Raw genomic sequence first — 23905 nt, 5'->3', positions numbered from 1 at the left:
GTGAAATACATTTGATGGTGTCATTAATCTGCTTTAAAGCTGTTGTATTTTTAGAGTTGTTTGCACAGCCTTGACTCATCCCTGCCTGCCAGGAGGCTGCAGGGAGCTTCCCTGCCCTTTGTCTTCTCTGCCTTTTGCTCCTGCTGCTCAAATCAAACAGGGGGTGAGTGGGATCTCACAGCAGCACACACAGGGGATATTCCTGCTGTAATTCCTGCTGAATACACTTACCTGGTGGTGGGAAGGCACCTGGGTGAAGCCTGGTGGGTTTTGTGTTCCGTGGCTGAATCCCAGAGTGATTCATGTTGGAAAGGACTTTAAAGCTCATCCAATTCCACCCCTGCCACAGGCAGGGACACGTTCCACTGTCCCAGCTTGCTGTCCAGCCTGTCCTTGGACACTTCCAGGGATGATCCCTGTGTCCATGTGGCTGCCAGCCCCATGCCAGGGGCCCTGCTGGGCATGGACGCTGCCGCTGCCAAGGAGCTGTGAAGTGCCTGGTCTTCCCTGAAGAATTAATTTGTATTGGAACTCGTTATCATTGGTGAGATTTCTTTTAGTTAACGAGCAAAATGAATTAATGAGCCAGTCAGACTAAATTGACACAGAGGCAGGGAGGGGAGAGGGTGAGGAAGACCCGGGGAGATGGTGCCCAGAGGGACAGTAGGATTTGCTAAGACATAAGGAATAAAAGCAGGGAGAAGAGGGGAGGATAAACAAGCTCCTTCTGCCAGGAATGGAGCCCTCCTGCTTGTGTCCAGTGGTGGCTGCATTTTTTGGGAATAACTCAGGTGGGAACTCTGTTTTCCATGCATCCATCAGACCCTGCAGACGTGGCCACAGGCCCTCAGCAGCTTGTGCCTCCACGTGGGGCAAAGCAGAACCAGAAGAAGCTGCTCCGGGGGACTTCAATCAAATATTCAAATCATTAATCTGGATCTTCCCTGTGGTGTGACTTAATGAGGGTCCTTGGCATTTTCTCCCTCTCATTGTGAACAGATTTATTTTTCCCTGGATAGCCCAACATCCACAGCTGGAAAAAACCAACCCAACGCTGACCTACAAGTGAGGGACACAGGTGAAGGGTCCTGGCATGAGGAGCAGCCCAAGCTGGGTATGGGACACTCCTGGTGACATCTCTGCATCAGTGAATTCCAGGGAATCATGGAATTATAGAAAATCCTGAGTTGGAAGGGACCCACAGACTCATCGAGTGGTGCCAAAATCCAGGGGTGCATCAGTGCCACTGCACATCCCCCATGCCAAGCAGCCCCTCAGCACCTTCCCAACCTCCAGAGAGGGACTGACCCCGTGGAAAGAAAGGGCTAAAGCAGCCTGTGGAAGCACCATAATGCTGGAAGAGGATGGAGCACTCACCTGTGTGAGCTGGAGTTATTCCAGGGGCTCAGCAGGGTTCCAGCAGAGAGACACGAGCTGCTCAAAACCCAAAGAGCCACAGAGATTTCAGCTCATGTGGCTGTGTCAGGGTGTGCTAAAATTCCTAATTAAGCCCCCTTGTCTGGAGGATGAGGTGGCCCCAGCCATTAAAACCCAGCCATGGTTTGAAAACTTAATAGGGGAAATTTAATGGATGAAGTCAATTGAATTATTCATCCCCAGAAAGCTTGTACAAATATCAAATGCTTATTAGCATTCATGCAACCTGTATGATCTCACAGCTCTGACAGATTAAGGTTGGGGCTAATTGCACCCAGGATGGCGTCAGATTTGGTGCTTGGTATTTTTTAAAGCTTTTTTCCCTCCCCAGCATGACAAAGAGAATTTCAGATCGATGCCATCTGAGATTTACCCTTGAAGCAGAGCCCCTGTGATGGTTTCCTTCCTCAGCATGGTGGTTTTTAATCCCTGTTTGATTCCTGCTCCTCCAAGGGTGCTGAGGTGGCTCTGGGCCAGCCCAGATGGACACAACCCCCATCCCTGCGGGCTGTGGGTTTGCTGGAATGGAGAGTGCTGGGGCAGAGTCTGGCTGATTAATGGACAGGACTGAATGGCCATTAAAAATGCAAAATAGAAATCGATCCAATTAAATAATCATGACTTGCATTTAGCCTGTGCTTTTCACTTCCGATCTTAAGCGAGGCTTGCAGACAGTCCGGGGGGAAATTGCTTAATGCTGCAGAGGTTTAATCAACAAAATTAACACTGCTGATGTTAAATAGTTTCTCTGGTCTTGGCCAGGTTTGGGGATGCAGCTGGGGAGCTGGGGGGGTTTTGCACCTGCAAGTCCAGGTGAGTGTCTCCAAAAGAGGCATCAGGGAGCAATCCACGGTCACTCTCTGCTCTTGAGAAATTCAGTCTGAGCTTGATTCTCCCCACACTGCCAGGATGTTCCTGCAGGCTCAGGGGATTGTTTTGTGTCCTGATGAGCTTTGAGGGGTTTGGGAAGGGCTTTGGGAAGGGTGGCAGGCTGAGAAAGCCAGAACCAGAGGCAAATATCCCAACTTATTCCCGACACTGCCATGGCCTCAAGCTCTTCCAAGTTGTTCCACCTCTCTCCATCACCACCATCAGCCACCAGCCCCATGGCGAGAGGATTTTCCCCCTGAAGGGAATTCAGGCACAGGGCCAAAAGGGAATTCAGGCCTTTTCCAGCAAAGCTAAATAATCCCAGCAGTAAATGACACCCTGAGTGTCCCCTGATGCTGAGGGACGCCCCGGAGCAACCCCCACCCCTCCAGGCAGGACTTGTCCTGGAGCAGAGGGATTCACCTCCTCTCCTTAAACTGCAGCAAAAGCAGTTTGCCATCCTCCCCAAAACACTGTTAATCATGGATTTTGTGGCTCTTTTCTGGAATTCCTCGCTATCCCACCGAGACAGAATCATTATTTACAATAATTCTAAATGACTCTTAATTACAGTGGCGCAGGTGCTCCTCGGAAGCAGCCGGATCAACATCTGGAGGTGAGGTGAGGGATTCTCTGAGCTCAGGGGGAGGTGGGAGAAGCCTCCAGCTCCAGCAGGGATGGTTCACACCTGGGGGGCTGCTGCTCGGAGAGGCTGAGGAAGGAGTTTTCAGGGAATGCCGAGCTCTGGGAGCGGGAGGGACAGCTGGGCTCCCCCCGCTGCGGCACAAAGGGAGGCCACGCTTCCAGTTTATACCGTTTAATAGATGTGAAACAAGATACATTTCCTTTGGAGTAATGGATGCATCGATAACAGAAGATAAATGTGAAGGCATAAATATGAGGCGGCACGGAAGGAACCAAACGGAAACGACTGGATGGGTTTGTTCCCCCCTGGGTGTCCACGGGCTCCTTCCTGCTCCCATTTCCCGTGGCCAAGCTGGGCCATGGACAAAGGGCCTGCAGGAGGGGTGGGGAAGGAGGGTAAAGAAAAAAAAAACAACTGCAAAAAAAACCTGCCAAAGTGGTGTTAAAAGGTGACCTGGATTCCTCTAGAGGCTTCTGGAAGGGCCTTGGGAAGGGAACGTGTCCAGGGAAGGAGAGGGAGGGACAGGGAGTGCAAACTGCCCCGAGGGGGTTGGAGTTGTTCTTCCACGAGGAGGACAAATCATCACCTTAAATGCTCACAAAGAACATCACCTACGACAGCTCTTTACACCTTTACACACTGTATCAATAATTTACTTAGAACTGCAGTAAACAAAATACATTTCTTAAATAATTTACTATTTATTTGTTAAGTTTTTTTTTAATCTCTCTGTAAATGTAGTTATTTTTCCTTTTTTTCATTAGTTTTTTCTCTTTGTAACACAAGAAACCGTCTTTGTGCACATTAGTTCAGATTATTGCGACATTTAACCTGAATTTCAGTTAAAAAAAAGGGGGGGGGGAAAAGCAACAGGACAGTTGGACAGACAAGAAGAATGAATAACTTATTATTGCACTGGCTACAATTCAGTAGTGATTTGGTTTTTTGTCTGTAATTAGGACAACCTCTAAAGTACAAAAGAAAATGAGCGAGATGTCAGAAGCATCAGCTGTGAGAAGAAGCTGGTGGGGTGATGGTGGAGGGCAGGGAAGCGAGGAAAGAGGAGAAACATTTGGAAAATGAATGGCTGGAATAATTAATTCCACAGAAAACCGAAGGAAACACCACCCATGTAATGCAAAAACCAGCATCTCTGTTTCTCTATAAAAATATGTGCATTATGAAGAGAGAGTTTTTGTGGGTCTATTTTTTTTCCAGGTTTTTTCTTTGTTTGTTTGTTTCCTCATTTTGTAGCTCACAAATACAGAATTTTTATTTATAGAACTGCTGATATACAGACAATGTCCAGCTCCCAGGCACTCCAGCGTAACGTGACAGCTCAAAAAGGTGCCTCAGGAAAAGTTGAGCATCTTTAAAATAAAAAAAACCAAAAAACAAAAAAAACAAACCTAACAAAACAACAAAACCCCAAGAGAATCCCCCCAGATCCCAACCACCACCACCTCAGACCTGAATCAATGTGATCGAGGCCACAGAGTGGCGTGGGAGGAACAGAGCCACCCCTGCATCAACTCCCCCTTCCCCTTAGAAAAGAAACCCCAAAACCTCTTGCCAAATCCCCCCAAAACCCCCTCCCCAGTTTCGTCCAGCCGCTCGTTTGGTTTCTTTTTCATTTTTCCACGTGTGTGTGTGTGTGTGTGTGTTTTTGTGTGTTTTTTGCAAACTTCCACAGCTCTTCCCAACGAGTGACCGCAGCGAGGGGACGGCCCTGGTGACGGCCACCCCTGACCCCTGGGTCCCCTCGCTTTGGAACCCCCACATTGGTGACAAGCCCTTGAGACCCCCCCTGTCCCCCATCCCAGCAGCTATACTGGGTCATCCGTGCCTTCTTCTGTGGCAACAGTCACGGGGCCCAAGTCCTGCTTGCGCAGGGGGCTCTTGGCAGTGCCCAGCAGCTCCTTGCCCCCCTCTTTGCCGTTGCCCCGCTGAGTTTTTAAGTGATCCTGTTTTCTCGGCTCAGCGTCCGGCCGCGAGTCCAGGGAGGCCGGCGTGGACTGCCCGCTGTCCAGCAGCTCCGAGAGGCTGCTCAAGGAGCCGCCGTCCAGCTGCTCGAAGGAGAAGTTGGGGATGCTGAGGTGCTCCCCTCGGCTCTCCGGGAGCTCCAGGGATTCTCGGTAGGCCGGGAACTCGCAGGACGGGGTTCTCCTCCGCAGCAGGGTGTTCTCGGAGGGTTTGGTGCGTGGGGCCGCCGCTCCGTCGTCCTCCATGGGAGGATCTATAGAAATGCAGGGCGGGCTCATCTTCTTCTTCCTCCGGGCTCCGTGGATGTAGTCGGCCTCCGGCTGGACGTGGCCGGGGGGCCGCTGCTTGTCCTCGGTGGGCTCCTGGCAGCCGCGGTCCGGGGCGCCGCCGGAGGGGCAGATCTCGATGGAATGCCGCCGCTGCTCGTCGGCCCAGCTGGGCTTGCTGAGGAAGCCCTTGGTGTCGGTGCTGTAGAACTTCTTTAAGTCCTTCTCCCTGCGGGAGAGGCTGCTTGTGCTGCAGTTCTTGAGGGGCACGGGGGACGGGGCCGGGGAGGTGAAGGGCGAGGTGGAGCGGCTGCCGGGCTCCGAGCGCTCCTCTGCCCAGTCTTTGGCCGAGCTGTTGATGTGCCGAACCTCCTCGTCAGCCAGGTCTGAGGGCTCGCCCGGGCAGCCCTCGGGGCCGGGGGGGCTGCTGGGGCTGGGTGGCCGGCTGTGCTGGCCACACGTGTGCTTCCGTGCCAGGGGGCCCAGGGGCCGGTGTGGGGAGGATGGGGGCGAGCGTGGAGGGGTGGCTGGGACGGGGGAATGGAGAGAGCTGGGGGTGAGGGTGCTCTGGGGCTGCTTTGCTGATGGTTGGGGCTCTCCAGGCTCTGCTTGCAGGCTGTCTTTGTGCTCTGGAGCCTGTCCGTCTACCGAGTCCGTCCGAACGGCCTCCTGGAAGGGGAGGGGAGAGAAGTGGTGTGAGAGCCTGGGGATGTGCTGGGCAGCAGCACCTCCAGTGATGGACGCAGAATTATAGAACCACATTGTGTCGGTAGGGGTCTTAAAGCTCATCTCCTTCCACACCCTGCCACGGGCACCTTCCACCAGTCCAAGTTGCTCCAAGCCCCATCCAAGCTGGCCTGGGACACTTGCAGGGATGGGGAGCCCATGGCACGAGGCAAAGGGTTGGTGGGTCTAACACAGCCCACCTCATCCCTGCCCCATCGTGCCAGTCCTGTCAGACCTCCTGAACAAGGGGATAAACTTTAGGAGCCTTCATGTTCAGGGCTGGCATCTGCTGGGCCTTGGTCTTGCTCCAGCCCGAAATCCTGAGCCAGCACAACCCATCATGGTGGAGGGCTCTCCCAAATGGAGATTGGGCACCTTCTCCCCCACACTTTAGCTCTTATTTCCTGGAATAGCACAGCCATGAAGATGGAAGCAGGGAAAAAAGGGCCTTCCCACATTTGTTGGGACAGGAACCTATAAAAATTATGGCCCGTTTTGTTCTGAAACAGGAATTCCACTTCAGCTCCAAGCAAAGAAACACAAGAAAGCACTGGGAAAGAAGGGAAAGAACCAGGTGACAAGACAGGAGTTACCTCTGGGTGCTGGTGGCCCCTCACCTGTCTGCAGAGCAGCTTGCTGAGAGCAGGAGCCCGGGGGGTGCCGTGGGGAGCCAGCCCCTTCCAGCGGTGCCGCCCATCCTGGCCGGGGCAGCGCGCGGCCTCCGTGGGCACCCTCAACGAGGAGCTGCCCCCCACGGGCTGGGAGCGGATGGAGGTGATGGATCCTAGGGCAGGACAGAGGCAGCAGTCACTGCTGGGCATGGGGGCTTGCAAGGTTTGAGGCTTCAAGAGGGGAGTGAGCACAGGAGGGAGAAGGAAAAACCTCTTGGGCCTGAGTGAAATGCCGAACCTCGGCGTAAATCTTGGATTAAAAACCTTGTCCCTTGTCCTGGCTGCTGCTTTGAAGCTCAGCAGGGATGGCAGGGAGCTCACAGATGTTGGGGTGTCTGTGCTGGGCTCTGATCCCTGTGGATCCCTAAAAACTCAAGATATTCTACAACTTCTGCAGGCCCAGGGCAGTTCTCCCACCCAGCCCAACCCAGCCCAGCCCAGCCCAGCCAGCACCAGGGGCTGTCCCCAAGGCTCAGCTTGGCTCAGCTGGGCTCAGCGTGTTCCCACCAGGAGCTGCTCCAAGTGCTCTGACAGCCCTGAGCTGTGGACAGGCTGGAATCTCTCTCTCCCCAAAGCCTCCCAGGCTGGGTCTGAAGGCCATCCCTCCTCCCCAGCCCATCCGTGGTGCTGCTTTACTGCACTTGGGAGTTGTTTGAAAGATCTTCTCTGGTTTTTGGCTGCAGGATTTATTGTCCTCATTAGTTTGAAACCCAGCGTCTGTTCCTGCAGCGCTGCCCAGCTCTGTGTTACAAACACCATTATCCATCACTCCAAGAGATCTCACCCAGGGGTCAGGGAACTCGAACCCCTGACAAAAGCCATCCAGACACATCACAGTTGCATTTCACAGACAGATTTGTTGGTGGGGACAAAGAAAAGTGAGTGTTTAATAATTTTTCTTCTGGAGCTTTTCTCCAGAACACCACAGAAGGAATTCCCACCCCCGCCTCGCTTTTCCCCAGGTTTTTTTTGGGCTCTCCTAGACCCAGAGTTTCAGGCTGAGCCTGTGCTGTTCATGTGCTATTCCAAGCTTTATAAAGTGTTTTTTATATGCAGAAAAACTCTGGCATAAAGTCTGTCACAAACATGGTCATAAAATCCAGACCCAATGCTCTACTCCCTGTCCTCAGCTGGAATTTCCTCCTGTTGGACACTTTCCATCAAGTTCTCATATAGGAAACCCAAACCCTCTCCAAACTGGATGCTCAGGAGCACTGAAGATCTCTGGAGCTGGATATTTTTTCTCTTGTTTTTCTAGGAAATCAGCAAACTGCATCTAAAACCAAAATATCCTGAGATCTGCTCATCCCACAAGATTTTCACTGTGTGGTCAGTGGAGAAGATCAGACATCCTGAAGCCCATGGAAACACTCATGGGGGTCTCCATGGGCTCAGTTTTATTTGGATATAATTTATGGATCTGTGACTTGAAGCAGAATTTGGGCGGCTCAGGAGCAGTGCAGCTCAGGGTGCTGCTGGTTTTACCACCAGGTAAAAAGTCCTATCCATCATATCCATCCCTCCAGTGCTCTTGGAGAGATATTTAGGAATTTGGAAAACATCAGAGAATCCTTGGTGGGCTCTACCCACCCCTGCCAACGTCCCAGCAGTTTTTATATGGATATAAATCCTGCTTTACAGCCACTCCAGGGATGAAAAGCAGCCCCAGGAGGCTGCCTGTGAAACTCAACCTCTGTTTTCTTTCCTTCACGAGGAATTTGCAGGTGAAATAATAATAAACACTGAGCAGGGAACATGACCTGGCTCCCAGAGAGTCTGAACAAACACAGAGTTCCTTCTCCCAAGGAAATCAGAGCAAATCAGGGTGTGCAAACCCACTGGGCAGTTCTGGCATTTCAAACCATGCTGGATCAAAGGGAACCAGGCTGGGAAAAGTTCTAGGGAGCCCCTCCAGGAGCACGTGTGCTTTTAGGGAGGCAGAGATGTCTTTCAGATCTATTTCCTTTGTATTTTTGCTTTTAACCTAATAACTAATCCTTCATATCCCACAATACAAACTTTTCTATCCAATTACAGAATACTACACAAACCCATAAAAATAAATTTAAAAAAAACCAACCTCCACCCTAAAACCTCTGTTTGACTTTACATATATTATTATATTTTAAAACCTTAAGCTCTAAATTTTCCACTACATAATATTATACACTTCTAATCAAACTACATACTCATAATCTCAATGCTATCATTTAATTTGAAAAACTTTCTCTACAACTTACAATACTCTCTTAAAAATCCAAATCTGTCAACATTAAAAATCTAAAATTCTCAACATCTAAAATCCCAACAATTTCCCCTTCAAAGCAGCTGGACAGAAGAGACAGAAAGACATTTTCAGGGAAATGTGCTGGGATACAGAGGATGAATGCCCCCTCAAAGGCTCTGTGATTCCTGGATTTTGGGGTCTCTCCATGACATTCATTACAAGGCTGGGCTCAGGAAGAACCAGAGAGTGGTTTCTGATCTTTCTGCTGCCAAAGAAACTCCTGCAGCTCTGAACTCCACGTGTGCTGCTGAAAGGCACTGCCCTGAGGCTGCAGCCTGCCTGAAACATGAGGAATTGTGCTGGAAGCAATCCCAACTCTGGCTTTTATTCCTGGGGATGTTATTGATCTGCAGGCAGGAGTCAGAGGGAATGCACAGCTCCCTTCCCCTCAGCTAAAAACCTGTACCTGTGCCTGGGAGCTTTGCATCTCCCCAGACACCCGAGCTTGCTGCTGGGGAGGTGGTGGGAAGGTGGAATTTTGCAGGATGTGGGGAAGCACTGATGGAGCCACACGGGAGCGAGCCCTGCTCGGGCCATGCTTGGGTTGGTTGCTCCCCACTGAACCCCCTGTGGTTGTAACCATGGAGTTGTAAAGATTGGAAAAGACCATGGATCCCACCCAGTAATACAGCACTGGCTAGTGCTAAATCAAGTGCCAGGTTTTTTGTACACAGGTTCAGAAAGATCCACAGGTTTTTTGAGCACTCCCAGGGATGATGACCCCACCACTGCCCTGGGAGCCCTTTCTGATGCTTGAACACCCTTCCAGCGCAGAAATTTTCCCTGATACCCAATCCAAACCTCCCCTGGCAGAACCTGAAGCTGTTTCCTCTCATCCTGGCCCTGTTCCCTGGTAGCAGACCCTGCCCCATCCTGTCAGGGAGTTTTGAAGAACAGGAAGTTTCCCCCTGAGTTTCTCCAAGCTGCTCCCCCTTCCCTGGATACACTCCAGCCCTTGCACATCCTTCTTGTGGTGAGCAACCCAAACCTTTGCTTCAGAGCAGAGGAATCTGGGAGGGTGGTACCTCTTGGGGCTTTGCAGGGGTAGGTTTCCATCTCCACCTCGTGCAGGGGCAGGGGGGCCGTGGCTGGGGTGACGGGCCGGAACATGTAGCTGTCGTTGGGCAGGGAATGCATCCGGGACACGGAGATCTTCCTGACTGTCAGCAGGTTCTGGGAGTCCTGTCCCCTCAGCGAGCCTGCACTGCCCTGCAGAGAACAGGAGAGAGGTGGGGTCACCCCCGTGGCAGCAGCAGCTCTCTGGCCACAGAGAGAGGCACAGCTTTCCCAGGCATCGTCCTGGGAGAAGGCTGTGGGGAGATAAGAATAATTTCTTGTCACAGGCATATTTTATGAAAAGTCCTTTCATGAGGATTTTTCTCCTGAGAAGCTGAGAGGCCTCAGAAACGAAATGTAAACAATAATTATCTGCTGCTGTGGAATGCAGCAAGTGCATCTTTGATTGGTCTCATGTGGTTGCTTTTAATTAATGGCCAGTCACAGTCCAGCTGTCTCAGACTCTCTGGTCAGTCACAAGATTTTATTATCATTCCTTTCTATTCCTTTTGAGCCTTCTGATGAAATCCTTCTTCTATTATTTTAGTATAGTTTTAATATATCATTTTCTTTTAATATAATATATATCATAAAATAATAAATCAGCCTTCTGAAACATGGAGTCAAGATTCTCATCTCTTCCCACCACATTTGGTGAGCCCCGAGTGAGGAACATTGCCACAATTTCTCATTCTTTCTTCTGAACTTGCTGCACCTGTAGTTGTGAACATGTAGAATTTGTTATGGAGACCTGTTTACCAAAGGGTGGTTTCCCAATTAACCCATGGTGATGGTGTTTTAATTAAAGGACCAATTAGGTCAATTTGCATTGTAACTGTCTATAAGAGCAATGGGTTTCTTAATAAAGATTTGATTGATCAGTCTTCTGTGAATCGTGGGGTCAATGCTAATTATTACCTGGTCAATGCTAATTATTACCTGCTAATTATCCCCTGGCTGGGGACTCATTGCTGTGACACACCCCAGTGGGGAATTTACAGGGAATTCCTTCCCTTTTTGCTTCCTAGCCTTATGCTGGTGTCCCCACTGGGATCTCACCCCGAGCCTGCAGCCAGAGTTTCACTGAGGGAGGAGCTCAGGATGTGGCTGGAATAAAGGGAGGCATCAATGACCCACCACTAAAAAAGTCAACTTTTTGTCCAAAGTCAACTCCTGGACACACAGAGAGAAAGGAAAGGCCGGGAAAAAGGAGCCCATTTGTTCAACACATGAAAAAAGCAGCATTTCTCACACTTTCCTGATCTGATGTTCCAAGGAGATGCTTTCAGGAGGCCTGAGGGTGACATCCTCCTCCTCAAAGAGAGGACAGAGGGACCAAAAAGGTCCTCCTGGAAATTCTCCCCAAAACACCCAAAACACAGGGCAGGCATTTAAACACGTCAACACCACTGCAAACCTCGAGCCTCTCTCCTAAAACCTGGAGCATTTTGGGCACCACTGAGCCCTGAAGAAGGAGAAGACACTGTGGCAGTGAGGGTGGGCGTGTGGAGCCTGTTTGGGGGTAGAAAAAGGATTTTTCTTTGTTGTCACTGAAATGGGTTTGGTTGGAAGCGCCCACACAGAGCTCACCACAAACCTTAACCCTGACCCTGCTCAGCAATCCATCCTGGGGTCACAGGGAGCTTTAGGGACACAAATGATATCCCTGAGCTGCTGATGGAGGAACTGAGAGGTGATTCCAGGACTTGGCCAAGTGTTGGGGGAGCCTGGCTGGACACATTCCCATCCCAATTTCCCCTTTTATCTCAAACACAGTGAATCCCTCTGGTTCTCCCTTCACATCAGCCTCCCAGGGACTGATTGAAAACATTTTCCCAGCTGCATGTCTTAAATTAAATGGATTTTGCTTTGCTCTGCCAGCAAAACCTGTCCCTGAGATCCCTCAGGTTTGGAGCTCACCAAGGATCTGGTTAAATCTGGTTTTTAACTTGTATTTCTGGCTTAGAAATGTCTTTCCTCAGCTCCCTGAAGGTGCACACCCCAAGATGAATTACTCCATGCTTTTACCCTGCGGAGCTTGGCTGGGAAGAGGGGGGCAGCAGGTATTTACAGCTCCTTGGCATCCAGCTCTGCCAGCTGTGGCTGTGCCCAGGAGCCACCCAGGGCTCTCAGCTGATGGATGAAAGCCTCAGCAGCCAGTGCCAGCTGGTCCTGGGCCATCCCAGCTCATCAGTCCTACCATGCCCCTCACCTGGGCTGGGGGCAGCCAGGGGCTCCTGCTCAGCCCTGAGCCACAAGGAGAACAAAAGGTCTCAGCACCTGAACAGAAGGATCTCAGGATTTGGCTCCTAAAGCTCAGCTTGGCTGTGGCTGGAACAAATGAACAGAAAGCCCTTCTTGACATCAGCCACTTCAATTTTTAAGGGTTCAGCTGTTGAGAGCTGACTCAATTAGGGACGTGGGTAAATTTCAAATGAAATAAGGGTTTGAAATATGAACCATGGATGGGAAATTTGTTGGAGAGCTGCTCTGGACAGTGAGGATGGTTTGGAGGCATCAGAGCTGCTCCTCCTCCTTGCTGGGAAACACCTGCTGCACTCCAGAGCCTGGTCCCATACCTTGGAAATCAGGATGGGACCTGGGCATGGGGGGTGACTGGGAGCAGAGGGGTTTGGCCCTTCTGGTTTGTTGGGAATCTCCCTGAAGCATCTCCTGGGATCCAGCTCTGGGGATTGCTGGAAGCCTGAGGTGTTGATCCCTCCCTGCCTCAGTTTCCTCAGTATCACAAACAAGTTCTTGCAATAGCAATAAAATCAAACCTAACACTGTTTTCTCCACAAATAAAAACCTCTGCCTGCAGCTCTGGGTTTATCATTTGAAGTCACACCAAATGCACATTTTAAGGGCTAAAAAGAGGATTTCACTCCTATCCCACACAGGGCTGATTGCTCTGGGGTCTCCCAGCTGGAAAGGACAGAGGCTGGAAAGGTTGTGGCTGTGAAGGGACAGGTTTGGGACAGCTCAGACAGCAAAAGCACAGCACCACGATGGGTGGGACATCAGCCACCTCAGCCTGGTGGCCTGGGCTTTTGTGGGTGGTGGCAGGACATGGTACAAGGATGAAGGGGACACTTCTCCCCTCATCACCTCCAGGGTTAAAGGGAGGCTCCTGGTGTGTTTGGGAGTGTTGGAAGGTGAGGAAAGCCCAAGGAGAATGAACTGTTTGCACTCCCAGCCTGTGTGAAGGGAGGTGCCCTCTCTTCCCTCAATTAGAAAAGCAACCTGTGCATTTCCCTGCAGGACTGTTTGTCAGGAGCAACATTCAAAGAGCCAATTCCCCATTGCTGTGTAACCAAATCTTTCTCCTCGCCCTAATGGAGCCTGATAGATTTCACAAAAATCTAATTTAATGTAATTTAATCTCCAAGCCCCCACTGATTTCGCGGTAGATTTATTTGTGATCGTGGTGACAAAGCAGTTCCATGTTCACTCTTAATCACAGGCTGCTGACATGGGGAGAGACAATTATCTCACACCCTCCCTCCCCCCTGCACTTCTGATTGTTTTCCTGGATGACTGGAAGGGATCAGAGAGCAGGCAGTGTCCCAAAAATCAACCCAGGGACCTCCAAAAATCAACCCAGGGACCTGCAGCTCCTTGCTGAGGGGCTCTGATAATTCCCGTCCTAAGCAGAGCCATGGGGAGCTGCAGGTTTGCAGCAGCATTGAATTGGTGGAGGATCCTCTGGAAATCCCAAAGTGGGATTAAACAGAACCCGAGCAGTGCCCACATGAAGGGAATTTATCCCATCCCATGCTGGAGGTGCCAGGGCTCCCAGTGCCAGCATTCCCAGGATTTTTGGGACTGCTTGTTGGTCCTGCTGCCCTGAAAAATGACAAGGACTGGCTGGGACAGCAGGACCAGGACTTTTATGTGGCTTTTATGGCTCTGAACTTTAAATCCACAACCTGAGAATGAAGAGGAGAGATGGACTTTGAACTCTCCTCTGGGAATCATGGCCAGGAAAACGTTTCCACCTCCAGGAGCCCTGGGAGCTGCCTCAGGAGTGGGGTGGTGGTGACATCCCTGCTGTAGGGGCTGGGACAGCTCCTTGAGTCCTGTCCCTTTGGCTCTGTGTGGGATCTGTTGGTCAGGCTGGTGGGATCCATCCCCTCCCCAGCCCAGCTCTCACCAGGCCTTGGTGCTTCCCCTTGGGGTGCTCCAGGTTCCCGTGCAGCGCCCGGCTCTCCCCGGCCCCACTCCCACTCCCGCCGGTGCCTCTGGACATCTCCAGCTCGATCTCAGCGTCCATCTCAGCATCCTCCTTGGCCTCCTTGTTGCTCTCCTCCAGGTGCTTCATCAGCACTGCCACCACCACGTTGACCAGGACGAACTGGGCGATGAGGACGAAGGTGACGAAGTAGACGGGGGAGATGACGGGCAGGTAGCTGAGGCAGTGCTTGTCCTCCCGCGTGCACTCCCGCAGCGTGTCCTGCAGCAGGGGGACAGGGCAGCCATTAGAGAGCCTCTGCTGGGGCTCCAGGGGCAGAAAAATTAAAAATATTTAAATATCCTGATTTATTAAAAATATGGATATTGATCTAGTACTGATATCCAACTGTGATGGGCAAAAACTCTCTAACAGTTTAAAGTTAGAAAGTGTCTGTTTATTGTGGGATGGCTCCCAGATACACACTGCCATTTACAGGTGATTACAGAGCCCTTTTATCCATACAGATATTGAATACCCAAAATACAAATGCATGTTCATAACTTTGGTACATCCCATTCCCTGCTTCCCATGGGAATCAGTTCAAAAGCTTTAAGCATGTGCAGTTTGTTCCTTGAAATGGGTGGGTGGTCCCTTTCATGGGGAGGGGTCCCAAAATGAGGAGGTAAATTAAATCTTCCTCATTCTGACCTTTCTACCTTCTCAATGCAAATATGACAAATGAACCCTTGGTGGAACTCCCATTCCCTGTCCTCAGTTGGTTTCAGAACAGAGGAGGCCACAATTGTCTTGTGTTCCTAAAGCTGTTTACCAGTTTCTGTATTCTTCATTAGAAACCCAGCTCACCAAACATTATATTGACAGCAATCAATTATTAGTTAACTGCTAACTCTTAACTTCATCAAGGCCTACCTATTTATTTTAATTAACTCCACTAAAGCTTATCTCTAATTAAAATCTTAGCTCCTCCAAAATCTCTAAATTCCTTAAAGTTTATGGCTCAAAACACCAAAAGAACACAAAGTGGGTACAACTGAAATGGGTAAGAGGAAATACAGGGGTCATGGATTACCAGCACCTACAAAGAGGGGAATGGGTTGCCCAGAAGTTTTGGATTTCTTGTCTCCTGGAATGATTCAGCTCAGGTGGGACAGAGCATGGAGCAAGCTGGGGTAGTGGAAGGTGTCCCTGCCCATGGCAGGGGGTGGAACTGGATGAGCTTTAAGATCCCTTCCAGCCCAAAGCATTCCACGATCCTGTGATTCTATGACACATCCCAAAGGCACAGCACACAGAGCACATGGTTACTCCTCCCAGCCAAAAACCTGGCATAACTCTCCTTCAATATTACATCCAGGAATAAAGCTTCAGGCTGGGTGAGAACTGGGACAAATCTTGAAAACACACCTGGCTTTTCTATTAGGAAATCCCATTTTGAGATTTTAAGAGGAAACCTTTTTATTTGCACCCAAGAGTTGCCTAAATCCGTTTGAAAACTGTACCTACAGCCCTCCAGAGAGGAGGGAGCCCCCAGAGACTGCACACACCTTCATGATGCCGTTCCAGTTGTCCCCCGTGGACACCCTGAAGAGGGTGAGGAAGGCCATGCCGAAGTTGGTGAAGGTGGCGTGGCGGCTCAGCCCCTCACAGGGGTTCTCCTCACTGCAATCTGTGGGGCAGGGAAGGAGCAGCACATCAGCCAAGCCATGCTGGAGTACCCACAGCAGCCCCCAGAGATGGGGCTGGCACCCTGAGCCACGTCCCATGGATTTATGGCACCAGGGGGTGGTGACATCCTGCTCAGGAGGAACAGGGGGGACAGGGGGAGAGGTGTTTTCAGCTGGAGAACCCTGGGACAGGACACCAGGAGGTGTGGAAATGGTGGTGCTGGAATTCTCATCCCTGGAAACATTCAAGGCCACGTTGGACAGGGTTTGGAGCAAGCTGGGCTAGTGGAAGGTGTCCCTGCCCCGTGGCACTGGATGGGCTTTAAAGTCCTTCTCAACTCAAACCATTCCTTCTGATTTCTGTGATTTTCTCACTCCTGCTCTACAGCCTCCTTTGTCTGTTTTCCTGTTGATTGCGCCCTTGCCTTGATGATTTTTTACATCCACCACGAGGGATATTTTCACTGAGATAAAGTGGAGCAATTTGACATTTTCCCCCTGAGAATTAATAGCCTAATGAATGCAAATTGAACATATGAAATATCCATCTTCCCATAAAACACAGCCTCGTTAAATATCCATTAGGACAGGCAGCAACGGCTCTTGGTTGGGCATTTCTGTCTTAGGTAATTATTCTGAGGTAAATTGGAAGGAAAAACAAAACAAAACAAAAATCCAAGAAAAACCCACAAATGACCAGTCCTGGGGGAGAGAGGGCTGATGGTTCTTGTGGCTGGCATGGACTGATCAGGAAAAAGGAGGGAATATTCCCATGAAATTGGGCTGGGAAGCAGAGTCCTGCCCCAGTGGGGTTCCCTGGGCTGGCATTGCCCAGGTGTGTGTGGAAACACCAGAAGAGCCATTTTCCACCCCTGTGACTGAGCAAATACACCCATAACTCCAGGGGTGGAATATAAACCCACACTGTTTCGCTCAGGGTGGGTGCAGAACTAATTCCTTCCCCGGAATTTGTGAGAGACTGAAAAATAATTTGGTTTTGGTTGAAAGAATTATTCTGCTCTCAGGCACTTGTAATCTGAGCAGAGGGCTGGGCTCATAAAGGGGATTAATGACAGCCATAAACCCTGCTCAGGAAGGGCCCTTCTGGTGCTCCTGGAGCTCTAATTGGGATGGAAATGTTGAGGATGCAGACACAGCTCCCTCCAACAGCATTTTCCAAGCTGGCAAGGCTGGGGTTTGTTCTGATTTTAGTGATGGGCACATTCCTGAGCAGCTGCAGTCTCCTCCAACTGGAAGATTAATTAATGCTGGACAAGCAGGAAGCACTGGATGCCTCCTGATTGATGGAGAGAGGGGAAGGTGATGCTGAGAACAGGGGACAGAGGAGCCCTGGGAGCTGGAGGAGCAGTGGCAGCCAAGTGCAGAGAACTGATGGGCTGTGGGGGAAGCTGTGAGCAGGGACATGTTTATGGTGGCATCTCTCCAGCAGGAATCTGACCCCCATCCAGCTCTGCAGACTCGTGTTCTGTCTCCAGTAGCAAACTTGAACAAATCCATGCTGGGCAATGATATTTAAAAAGCAAAGAGTTCCTCCCCAGCCAAGGCTGGCGTTGGCCAAAGCCCTGAATGTGTGTGTGTGTGTGTCAGAAACGTTCTGTGTTACATCCTCGTGTGTCAGCTGTGACCCTGAGATCAAGAGAAAGCTTCCATCTTCAGAACATGAGTGTGAAGCTAAGGAAGGCCCAAGAGTGAAGGGAGAGGGAGAAAAGGAAGCAGGCAGATAGCAAATAAACACCAACCGGATGGAGCGAGCGGCCTCGGGCCCATTACTCACCCAGCTTGCCAAACAATTCCACTCCCAGGGCAGCATAGATAAAAAACAGGAGCATAAAAAGTAGGCCAAGGTTCCCTACCTACACAAGGAGAAAGCAGAACAAGGGTCAGGCAAGTCGAGGTCATGAATGAAATCACTCCATCACATTTTCAACACAAGCACAGCAGGGATGGGGGGCCAGAGGCAAATCAGCTTTCCCCTGGGAGCAGCAGCCTGGTCCCTGTCTGAGCTCTGCTCCAAAGGGAGTTCTTTGTGTGGGCAAAGGAGCAGAAATGCCCTTGGGGGAAGCAGCAGCTTCTCCATCACCCTCCACTCTGGGGTTTGGCCACCCCAGGGCAGTCTGTGGGGCAGGGCTGCTTTGGGACCTGGGTTGGGTTTGGGGCCCTTTCCTTTGCTGGGACTCTGAGACAGCAGGAGAGGAGCCAGGAGAGGAGCTGTTTCCAAAGGTTTCACAGGCATGGAGGGCTTGCAGTGCTCCAGGGAGAGGAGAACTCCCTGAGCCTTTTCCTTTACAGGCCCTTCTCAAGAAGAGCTTCCCAGATTTCAGCTTTCTGTGTCCCACAGGAAGATCCTTATCCCAAACACCAGCACTGGCAGCTCCAGGTGCTGCTGGAGGTGTTCCAAGCCCCCAGGGCAGCTGAAGGGGGTGACAAGTGACATGAAAACAGCACTAAAGCTCTTCACACCACCAGCATCACAGCCCTCCGTGCTGGATCTCATCCCAGCACAGAATCCAAGCCTCAAAAACGTCTCCTGGAGCAGATTTTTGGTGATTCAGGCAGAGAACACGAAGGGCAGAGTGACCTGACCTGCTCCCACCTGCTCTCATTTATCTCTGCTGCCACTTTAATCTCTCTGTTTGCAGCTCCTAACTGAGACAAAGTGAGTTCTCTGCACCACCAGCAGGATTTTATCCCTAAAAAACAAGGAGCTAGGAGGTGATCCAGGCAGTCAGGCCCAGGGATTCCTGATCTCTGAGGTGCATTTTAGTGAACTCTGAGTTTGGGGGAGTTTCCTTCTCTGAGGTGGCACAGCCACAGATTTTTTTGGTTATTTGGACTGTGCTTAATTTAATCAGAAAGTTTATCAGGGTGATATCTGTCATTATAAAATTAACACAGCTCTTGCTGATGAAAGAGGGGATTTTTTATATTAAAGAAATGGGAATAGTCCAATCACCCAGTGCAGGCTGTAATTGCTATAAAGCCTAAACTGGCTCTGCAATTTCCCTAACATTATTACAATCCTCCAGGGAATAATAAAGATAAAACAGGGATGTGGATGGCTGGGCTGGGTTATTTCATCTGCCTCTGCTGCCTTCTGGAATAGCTTTTGCTGCTCCTGTCTGCTGGACCACTGATGGTTTGGGAGCCATTAGAAACGAGCAGGCACAAGCACAAACACCCCCCACACACTGCTGGGGAGGCAAATGAGCAAATAATTACAGGGAATTAAAATAAAAGGGATAAACACAAACTTTCGAGGTTGAGGTAACAGAAGAGGGTGCTGGATTTTGCTCTAAGCAGCCTGAGTGCTTTGATGCCTGAAAAATCAGCCTGGAAACTTTATGGCATTGATGAAATTCTGAAGAACTTAGGGTAATGTGGGAGTTATTACCAGGTTATCTGTAAAAGGTATTATCTGGATCTCCACAAAGAGGAGAGGGAAGAGGGAATGGGGAAGGGAAAGAAGGAGAAGGAGGAGGAAGAGGAGGAGAAGGAGAAGGAGAAAGAAGGAGATGGAGAAGGAGGAGGAGAAAGAAGAGGGAAAGGGAAAGGGAAAGGGAAAGGGAAAGGGAAAGGGAAAGGGAAAGGGAAAGGGAAAGGGAAAGGGAGAGGGAGAGGGAGAGGGAGAGGGAGAGGGAAGGGGAAAGGGAAAGGGAAAGGGAAAGGGAAAGGGAAAGGGAAAGGGAAAGGGAAAGGGAAAGGGAAAGGAAAAGGAAAAGGAAAAGGAAAAGGAAAAGGAAAAGGAAAAGGAAAAGCCCTCCTCAGCCCATGGCCTCCATCTAGGCACCTTCCCAGGGATGTGCTGGGGAGCAGGAGCTGGGCCAGGGGCTGAGCACAGCCTGGCTATGTCTGTGACCCTGGTGAGTCATTCCCACCCTGGAACTCCAGTTCCCTTTGGAATACCCTCGGGGATACCTGATCCATGTCTCTGAGCACTCTGAGATCTCCTGAGAGCAGACAGGAGGAGATGGTGCATGAATCATGCTGCTGGAGGGAATGGGAGGGGGCAGGAGCTTTTCTCCAGAGCTGGGATCCAGCCTGTGCTGGATGCTCCACCAGGAACAGAAAACCAGCTCTGGCAGCAGCCTCAGCCCCAGCAGGCCCTGAGGAGTGGTTCTGCTCCAGCAGAACTGAGCAGCTCAGCCCAGGCTCTGGTATCCATCCAGCTCCCCTTAACCTGGGCACAGAAAACTCCAGATATCCCTGGCAGCCAGGGGCTATCCATCAGGGGAAATGTGGGAAATGGATTTGTAGAGAATTCTCAAAGCCTGGCAGAAGGCTCACACAGGGTGCATCTGAATGCAAACCTTGACATAAGAAATGCTCTGGCTCAGGAATGCCATGGAACAGGACAGACATTGTTGAGACAGAAATGGAACTAGAAACAAGTTTCAAAGGATGGCCTTCGAAAAGGATGGCACTGGAGTCCAGTGCCAAGGGGGCTGTGGTCTGCAGGGACAGGAGCACAGTTGAAGAACATTTTGGAGATATTCTTGGTGCCCTGAGGACCCCAGAGAAGCCACAAGAGCTGGAGATGCTGCTGAGTATCTGGTTCTCCTGGAGCTTCTCTTCTGGAATGCTGGCTGGCAGCACTGGGATGCTGTGGGGACACTGGCATTGTCCTCCGTGCCAGCCAGAGGGGCAGGGAGAGCCTCCAGGAGGATCCCAGCTGGATTGGCAAAAGCCCTGGAATAACCTCCTCAGCTCAAGGGAAGGGCTTCCCTCTCCACACACCCAGCTGCCTCTGGGAGAGGCACTGATGGAATTTGTGTCTCCTCTGCCCCTCTCTGGGTGAAGCCACTTCCTCCTGAGCCTCTTCTTGCTCTGACATCCATTGGCATTCCCATTTTTGATGCACTCAGCTCCCTGGGATGCCTGTCCAGAGCAATTCCTCATGAAATGAAGCTCCTGCCAAGCCTTTCCAAGGCCATGATCCCTCCCCATCTTCCTTCCAGCACTCTCCAGCCAATGCAGTGATCCTGGCAGTGGATAACACAGCTTGATTTATGCACCATGCCCAGGAGAAAATGGACACATCTGCCTGGAGAACAGAGGCCATCTGTGAGAATTCCAGCACTGGTGGAGAGCCAGAACCTTGGAGGGTGAAGTCACCTCAGGCTGACCTGAACAAGGTCCCCTTTCTGTGTCCCCTCAGCCCCAGGAGCCAGCAGGATTTTTGTACCTCTGGAATTCTGTCACTGAGGGGTCCCTCAGGGATCTCTGCAGCACAGCCCACACCTCCCTATCTCCCCAAACCCATCACCCAGTGCTGGCTGCTCACACATTCCCATTCCTGCTCCCTGATTCCATCCCTGTGGCTCTCCAGGGGCTGGCAAGGGCAGGCTGCTGGTTTTGTCCCTCAGCTGCAGTGGGACAATGCCAGAAAAGCTCTCCAGGAGCTCAAACTGAGATAAGCCCAGGAATTACAGCACCAAGAGGAGATAAACTCCTGGACAGGAGCAAATTCAGGTCCTGCCCTTCAGGGCTCTGCTGGAATGAGGAGCTGTTCACTCTTTTCTTGGCACAGAGTCCCTGTGGGGGCAGTTCCAAGCTGCTGAAGACAGAGAGGAGTCTCTTGTACAGGGAATTAATGTGCCATCCACGGACCAAGTGAGACCAGAGAAGGGAAAACAACCAGATCTTCTGATAGGGAAGTTCCACATCTTATTGCTGTTGGAGGGTGGGACATTTGAACCCAGATCTGATACAGGAAGGGACCTTGGAAAATAGCCCAAATCTGATACAAAAAGGGACTTTGGAAAGCTGGGAGTGGGAATAGGACTAAAGGAAAACCATCATAAAGGAGCCTTAGAGAGCAGCCCTTGCTTCCAAACCCAGCAGCCACCAGACTTAGGAGCAAGGAAATGATCAGTGATGGATGAGTGGTGTAATTCATTATGGAGCCTTAATGAGCAGGAGCTCAGAAAGAAGAGGAAAACACTTGAAGCAGGTCTTGAAAAGCTGCTCCACACCAAGAGATTAAAGGAGGTCACTGCTCTCCTGTTCTCCAGACTGCAGGAGATGATTTTATCTACCATTGCTCCAAAAAGGAGAAGTGCTACAAGAAAAAAGCAAAATTACATCCAGTGAAAAACCAGACTTTGCTAATTCAGACTAAAGTAACCAGATTTTTTTAGTAAGAGTAAACATGAATGTATTCCATCAACAGGGGATGGCTGATTCCCTAACACTGAATCCTTAAAACAAGAACCAGGGATTGGGAGGACATGGAGAAGGTGGGCAGAGAATCTGAGATCATTTCCTGACCATTCCTTCTGTCTCTGTGGCCTCTCCTAATTGTTTTTTTCTCTTCTCAATCTCATTTTTCCCCACAGATCAGGTGGAGGAGTGGGTCTTTGACCTGGCAGGCAGAGGTCACCACACAGGGAGCAGGGCAGGGACACTTTGACAAGAGCAGCTCAAGCTCAGTCTGAAATCCCAAAAGAGGAGATTAATCCTGTGACAGTCCTGGATCAAAATGTTACATTCCCCCAAATTTGGGGATAATTGGTTCTCCGAGTTTTACTCAAATTGCTGAATAAAAACCAAATCCAAAGCTGATGAAAATCACCCCCCAGAAATGCAGTGACAGTTCCTTGTCATCGTCAGCCCATAAATGGGCATTCTCCACACACCAGACAAAGAATTTCCCCCCAAACCTGAATGAATAAACATTAAATTAGCTTTTTTTTGTCACTTAGAAACCACATTCTATGAGGATTTTCCAGCTGTGGTTTTAGGATGCTAATTTAATTAGGGTAGGAACTCATGCCCTGCCTTGGAAATGAAAGCTGCAGCTTTCTGAAGAGTGATGGTTGTCAGAGAACTCTTCTTAAAATTCCCTTCTCGTTTTCTGAGCTTCATTGGGGACCAAAGTGGCATTTTTTTATCTGCACGAGATCTGCTTGGAACATCCCTGGGGTTTTCCCTTGACAAGAGACCCTGCTGGGAATGCAAACTGCAGGAACACCCCAAGGAACCCAAAACCCTGGCCAGGAGCCACCCTATTGTGTGTGGGGGAGACAGAAAACAAGGAGGGAGAGAAAAGATGGGCTGTGGTGACAATGCTTTGTAAACTGAAAACCAGACACAAATCCAAGGATTTCTTGAAATGCCAGCCCAGGGGTCAGGTTGGTAAATCCCTGCTTTAGCCTCAGCCTAAATCCTTAAGGAAAGTTGGATGCCAAAGGGCAAATGCTGGGATTAGAAACATCTTCATGGCAATGATGAAGATCAAAGCAAAGGGGTCTTTGCAAGGAAAAGAAATTCCCCATTTTCCAGCTCTCCTGGTGGGTTGCTCTGCACTCAGGAACTGAGTCCCAGGGGTGTTTTTGTGTAATTCCTTGTTTTCTGCTGGTTCTCTTGTGGCCACGCATCCTCTGGAGGAGACTCCCACCCATGTGGGGTCTGCCCTTGGCTGCTCCAGGAATTGGGGTGAGCAGGGTCAATCTGAGTTAACTCCAACACTGAACAATCAGAGCTCACACCAGCACACCCACAAATGAGCAGAACACACCTTAAAAAGGATAAAATTAAAAAAAAACCAACCCCAAACACCTTGGAATTCTAATGGAGGACTGAAAGCCAGCAAAAATCTTCTTTCCTTTTCTCAGATCCATAAAAAAGGGGTCCCAGGAAGTGAACACCTGCAGGATCCTATCAAATTCCCTGAGTCTGGAAGTGTAGTTGTTTCTCTTGCAGCTCAGGAGAATTTGGTGATTGGTGACCCCAAATCAAGATTTTAACCCTCAGAAGCATTTCCCCAGTTTGCCTTTCCAAGGCTGCAGCACCTCTGTCAATAATTGTGGTTGTTCCTGCCTCCTAAATAAAACTCCTGAGCTGGGAGCTCCCTGTGCTTTCTCCAACATCCTTCTCTGTCCCTCCTGGTGTTTCCCAAACTTGCCAGTGAGATCTGGGGTTTGTACAAGCTCTGCCTACAGGAATTTGCTCTCTGGGAGCTCTTTTCCCATCGTTTTGCTCCTCCCATCAAACACACTCCAGGATGAGCCGTGCAAAACTCCACTCCCACGGCCTGGAGAAAGCTGAGACCCTCCCCAGGGGGATTCTGGAGGCTACCAAACCC

At 50.3% G+C, this 23905-nt stretch overlaps 1 protein-coding gene across 1 annotated transcript in view; it reads right to left on the bottom strand.

The window, feature by feature from the left end:
- Nucleotides 1-4779: 4779 nt before the first annotated feature.
- CACNA1H (calcium voltage-gated channel subunit alpha1 H) overlaps nt 4780-23905 on the bottom strand; it is a gene marked incomplete at its 3' end in the record, with an annotated part of 149392 nt that continues 130266 nt past the window's right edge. The window contains exons 30-35 of the mRNA XM_084216540.1: nt 17597-17675; nt 15682-15803; nt 14096-14395; nt 9912-10095; nt 6546-6712; nt 4780-5871 (exon numbers count right to left, since the gene is read on the bottom strand). Of these exons, the coding sequence (XP_084072666.1) occupies nt 4780-5871; nt 6546-6712; nt 9912-10095; nt 14096-14395; nt 15682-15803; nt 17597-17675 (1944 nt within the window). The remainder of the gene's footprint in view (nt 5872-6545; nt 6713-9911; nt 10096-14095; nt 14396-15681; nt 15804-17596; nt 17676-23905) is intronic.

The sequence above is a fragment of the Fringilla coelebs genome (assembly GCF_963513975.1).
Source record: "Fringilla coelebs genome assembly, chromosome: 16".
Lineage (NCBI taxonomy): Eukaryota > Metazoa > Chordata > Aves > Passeriformes > Fringillidae > Fringilla > Fringilla coelebs.
The sequence above is the reverse complement of the archived record's forward strand: the minus strand, read 5'-3'. Positions and strand labels throughout refer to the sequence as shown.